This window comes from Amaranthus tricolor, chromosome 16 (assembly GCF_026212465.1).
Source record: "Amaranthus tricolor cultivar Red isolate AtriRed21 chromosome 16, ASM2621246v1, whole genome shotgun sequence".
Classification (NCBI taxonomy): domain Eukaryota; kingdom Viridiplantae; phylum Streptophyta; class Magnoliopsida; order Caryophyllales; family Amaranthaceae; genus Amaranthus; species Amaranthus tricolor.
In genome coordinates, this window is record NC_080062.1 from 3,360,936 (window position 1) to 3,366,559 (window position 5,624).

Genomic DNA, 5,624 nt, shown 5'->3' on the forward strand with positions numbered 1-5,624 from the left:
TGTTTAATATCTCTTATTATATATAACGAAATATTATAAAAAGTGAATATTAATAATCTTTGCATTGAAACGAATCAAACAAGATCTAACTTGACTATATTTTAATTTATAGATCAAGAATAAAATGCAAATTAAAAGTAATAAATAAATAGTGTCAAAAAGTAAATATGCTTTTCTATGAATTGAAAGGAGTATTTTAATACTCCCTCCTATTCACCTTAAGAGTCACATTTTGACTTTTCATATATTTTAAGGAGAGTTATAAGTGAGACCCTAAGGGTAGGAAAGAGAGTGGTATTATGGATTTTTAACGTAAGGAGGAAAATTAGTATGGATAATGGGGGGTATAATTGAAAATTAAATAAAGCTACTAAGGGTATAAAAGTCAAAAAGCCATACCAAAAATAGAAATTGGACAATTATTAGCCGATAGAACATTTTATCAATGATGACCAAAATTGTTTGAATTCTCAACCCATCAAAAGTCAAATTCATAGTTGTAATCCTTTAAAATAATCCTTCTTATATAAATAAATTAAAATATAAATATATATTCACTTCAAGTCATTATTACCCTTCATTTCATTTTTCTTCCCCAAAAATGTTCTTTCAACTCCACCACCTACTCACGGCGGTGTTATTTCTCACTGCCGTAAAATCCACCACATCCACCAGAGAATGTCCCCCGTGTGGAACCACACGTGTGCCATACCCACTTAGCACCTCCCCCACGTGCGGCGATCCAAACTACAAAATCCTCTGCAACAAAAACACCACTCTTTTATTCCCAACATCAAACAACACTTATCCAATCAAATCAATCATCCCAACCAATCAACGGTTGATAATTGAGCCCTCACCTTTTCTTCCAAACACCTGCATCACATCAGATATTTCAACTCAAGGAGTTCAACTCAACCAAACGGCTCCGTTTAATGTCACGGGTGACAACACAATAATGTTTCTTAATTGCTCTGATTCTCTCTTGCGGTCCCCACTTAATTGCTCTGCTGATAGTCTTTGCCACGTGTATATCAACTCTACACGTGCGGTGTCTTCGTGTGGGGGTTCGCTTATTTGTTGTACTTTTCGTGCTGGAGGTGGGACGACGTCGTATTCAATCCGGGTTAGAGAAGCGGGTTGTCGGGCTTATAGTAGTTTTGTGGATTTGGACCCGAGTTTGCCTGTGGGTAAGTGGGGCAAACCTGGGTTGATGATTCAGTGGGTGCTTCCTCAGGAACCTCTTTGTAGGACTCAAGCTGATTGTACCGTTGATGGTGGGAATTCCACGTGTAGGGCTGATATTAACTCTGTGGGTGTTAGAAGGTGTTTTTGTAACGATGGACTTCATTGGGATGGCATTAACGGAATTTGTGCTGAAAGTAAGTCTTTCTCAATTTGTTCCCTTTTTTAATCAAGTTTTTAATTATTTTTTATGCCTTTTGTTGCTCTGTTTTTCATTTTAGTTTATTTTATTATTTTTTATTTTTAGTATTTTCTTTTAATGTTTACCATTATTTCTATTGTCCATTTATATTTGGGTAATAATAAATCAATTTTGTTTCATCCGCTGAAAATAAATTCATATTTAAAATTTAAAATTTTTGTTTTAAATGAAAAAGTTGAGTAATTTCCTACTTAAAATTGGAAGGGAGTTTATTAAATTAAATAAATTAAGAGGAAAAGATAAAATATAATTTACAACTTGGAAGTATTAGGATTTGAATCATAAATCCTAACTTTTACGGTTTTACCTCTATGACTTTAATCACTAAACTCTATATGAGTTTGTCATATTTAAATAAACTTTATATAGGAGTATTATATATATTATTACAAAAAGGTAAGTTAAAAGTTGAATAGAAATACCCAAAAAATGTCAAATGGGTAAACTCTAAGGAATGAAGAAGTAAAATTAAGAATAATTAATGGTAAATAATGATTGTTTAATGAATGCAGAAAATTTATGTGAAGATGAAGGAGGTTGCAAGAGTTCAAATAAAGCTGCCTTAATTGCTGGTACACTTTCTTTGACTAATAATTGCTAATTGCTTATTGCTTCTAGAACATATAGCAAAATGCTAAATTGCACGTGTACATCTTAGAAGTTATCTAAATTATTCCTTTTATTATCATATGATTTTGAGATAGTATCTTTTTAGTTTATAAAGTACACCTCATGTTTCCGATTGCATATTGACATTTACAATACATTTAGCCTCAATTTATCCATCTCAATGTAAGAATTATTAATAACAATCTTTTATAATTTTTAATGATGCCCAATCAGAAATATAAAAATCAAAATATTATCTCAATAAGTGTGAAAATGATAAATGAGACTAATAAGCTGAATAAGAATGATTAATACTTCTATATCCTATTTATATACTTAACTAATAATATAGACTTAAAGAATACATATTCTGAGATATTTAAGAGTTTCAATATTTACAACCTTTGGTCATTAAAACATTCACCTAAAAGCGTTATAAGTTTTTGTACAAAAAACTGCCTTAAGTATAAGCTAAACTTAGCCTTAGTTTTGAGTGCCTAGGCGAGTGTTTAGGGTGGGCGATGAGTTGGGCGTTTTGATAGGACTAGGTGAGTCGGCTAGGTGATCTTTAAGGCAGCATTTTAGAGTACCTTATAACCCCTAAGCCGAGCGTCTCAGAGCCCCTTATTAAAGTTCATGTGCTATCTAATATTCATCTAATGTTACTTGGATCCGGGTGCTGATGTTAGATATTGGTACGTATCTAAGTGTCGAATACATTTAAATATTCAATTTTACACCTAAAATGAAGTATCTAAGTGCAATACTGATGTAAGAGCATCAATGATCGAACACGTTAAATATTCAATGTTAAATTCTTTGTCAAAGGAGGAAGTTAAAGTACCAACTTTGCTACTTTTTCTTGTTTTAGGTGTTGAATATTGAATCAAAAGGTTGTTCTAATGAGTTATTGGCTGCATTTAAATTTGACTTATATTTTTATTGTATGAAAAAAATCATAAATAAACAAGGGCATTTTTACTGATCTATTTAAATTGGATTTAGTTCATTTTTCTTAATGCACCTGTTGGAGCTTTTTAGACTAATCTCCCTCTTTGCTAAAATGTTGTCGCACAACTATTTGTAGTTCGTTCTTTTACTTTGTTACGCTTTCATAGCTAGAAATGTTTTCATCACTTTCTTTTATTTTCATTCAGACATTTCAACTATCCTTTAATATCATCCACACAATTGAACCGTCCTACCATTTCTTAATTTTTGTACAATATACAGCTGTGTCAATTTCTTGGTACGGAGGGAGTAATGCTGTTGTTGGACACAAGTCCAGCCCTATAAGAGGACAATAGGGGCATGTGTCCTGAGCCCATCAAAAAATTAGAAAAACGACGCTATAATATTTAATAGCTGTATATAAGGAGTAGTATATTTAGTAATTAGTGGACCCTAATAAATGTTTAGCCCCAAGCCTCTCAAATCTCATGATCGGCCCTAACTGGACACCAGACAACATGAAAATGTGCATTGTTTTTAGGTTTAATTCATTGTTACAAATATTTTTCAGCCTTTATATACTAATTAAGTATATATTTTGTAGGCTTGGTATCAGGAATAGCAGGAGCTTTGATCTTTGCAACAATTGCAATACTATACTACCAACGCCAACGAAAGATAAAAGAAGCCATAGAGCGTTTAAAGAAGGAACGAGAAGACATCCTCAACTCCGGTGGAGGAACAACCGCCAAGATTTTCACCGGAAAAGAGATCAAAAAAACCACCAACAACTTCTCCCGAGACCGCCTTCTAGGCGCCGGTGGTTATGGTGAAGTGTACAAAGGTAAACTTGATGATGGAACCCTGACTGCCGTCAAGTGTGCAAAAGTCGGTAATGCTAAAGGAACTGATCAAATCTTAAATGAAGTCCGAATCCTATGTCAAGTTAACCATCGGAGCCTTGTTGGGTTACTCGGTTGTTGTGTTGAGCTTGATCAACCTATAATGGTTTACGAGTTTATCCCTAATGGTACATTATACGAGCATCTACATGGGTTTACACGTGGAGGGTATAGTCGTCTTTCTTGGTCTCATCGACTAAGTATTGCGTACGACACTGCTGAGGCCCTTGCGTATCTCCACTTTTCCGCAAACCCTCCTATTTATCATAGAGATGTAAAATCGTCCAACATTTTGTTAGACGAGAAATTGCATGCTAAGGTTGCGGATTTTGGGTTATCAAGACTAGCCGAGACTGATATGAGCCACATTTCGACTTGTGCTCAGGGTACCCTAGGTTATCTTGATCCTGAGTACTATCGAAACTATCAGCTAACAGATAAAAGTGACGTATATAGTTTTGGAGTCGTGTTGTTAGAGCTTTTAACATCGCAAAAGGCAATTGACCTTAATCGAGAAGCGGATGATGTAAATTTAGCTGTATATGTTAAGCGATTGGTGGAAGAGGAGCGAATGATGGATGTCGTTGATCCTCTATTGAAGGAAGAAGCGAGCGATTTGGAGATGGATACGATGAAGGCGTTAGGATTTCTTGCTGTCGGGTGCTTGGAGGAGCGTAGGCAAAACCGGCCTTCTATGAAAGAAGTTTCCGAGGAAATTGAGTATATAATCAGCATTGCTTCTGCAATGAAGCTAGCTAAAGTCATTCCAGATTATCCCTAGAAATTTCTTCTTGTAGTTTGTATGATGTAAGCTTGTAACTGTATTTGTTGATTATGATATATATTTTTTTGTAGTAGTGCATTGTATAATCTATGTCCGCGAGCTAGAGATTTGGTTTCAGATAATAATAAATTATATTAAATAACTTATTGAATCATGTGCAATTCTTATTTATATGAAGCTGCAGATGATATTTGCTATCTTATCACTAACAAGGGTATGAATGTATAATTGTGTACATTCGACCCCAAACTCCTTTTACGTGGGAGTCATTTTATGGCTTTAGGACTATGGATTGTACATTGTTGGAGAGCATTGTATAATTGTGTACATTCGACAATAGGTTTAGTGGATTGTACACAATTTGCCCTGAATTTTCGAATTTAGATAACAAAACTTGTTAATTAAGTTCATTGAAAATTTATTTGGAGGAGAATTTTTAAGCTGATTGAAAACAATTTACATAACATATTCATAAATAAATATCTAATATGACAAATTCATGAAGATAAATTGTTATCAATAACAACATTTTTTTGTCACATATCACAACATTTAACAATCAATTTACAAACAATCCATGGTGTTGAGCGCTCATAAATGGTATGGCAGCATGGTGCAATGACAATCAACATATGAGTCATTTGAGTGTCGATTAGTTGCCCCACGTTACTTAACAAAATTAGGAGGCATTTCAAATTCATATTCAATGCTAAATTACATGTACTTCCATATGGAGGATAAGTATATCTTGTGGGAAATTTAAAATTTTTTTTATCGTTAATAATCGAGAACTGATTGAAATATCTGATGAGCATCTTGCTAATAAGTCATTTTTATTAGCTAATTTATCAAATACTAATATTAGAAGTTTTAACTATTTAACCATCTATTTATTTAAAATAAGCTAAAATTGTCCAATTAAAGGTATTTA

The 5,624-nt window shown here is 33.5% G+C and overlaps 1 protein-coding gene across 1 annotated transcript; it reads left to right on the top strand.

Annotated features, from left to right (window-relative positions):
- Window positions 1–491: 491 nt before the first annotated feature.
- Window positions 492–4,835, top strand: LOC130802957 (wall-associated receptor kinase-like 20). Its single transcript, XM_057667092.1, has 3 exons — window positions 492–1,382; window positions 1,960–2,019; window positions 3,612–4,835. The coding sequence occupies exons 1-3, from the start codon at window positions 602–604 to the stop codon at window positions 4,688–4,690; spliced, it is 1,920 nt and encodes a 639-aa protein (XP_057523075.1). The 5' UTR covers window positions 492–601; the 3' UTR covers window positions 4,691–4,835.
- Window positions 4,836–5,624: the final 789 nt, after the last annotated feature.

What these genes read in the sequence shown, in the direction of transcription:
- LOC130802957 (XM_057667092.1), top strand. Translation starts at nt 602, where the DNA reads ATGTTCTTTCAACTCCACCACCTACTCACGGCGGTGTTATTTCTCACT. An exon ending in TAACGGAATTTGTGCTGAAA is followed by an intron (nt 1,383 to 1,959) that starts GTAAGTCTTTCT and finishes TAATGAATGCAG; the next exon opens with AAAATTTATGTGAAGATGAA. An exon ending in TAAAGCTGCCTTAATTGCTG is followed by an intron (nt 2,020 to 3,611) that starts GTACACTTTCTT and finishes TATATTTTGTAG; the next exon opens with GCTTGGTATCAGGAATAGCA.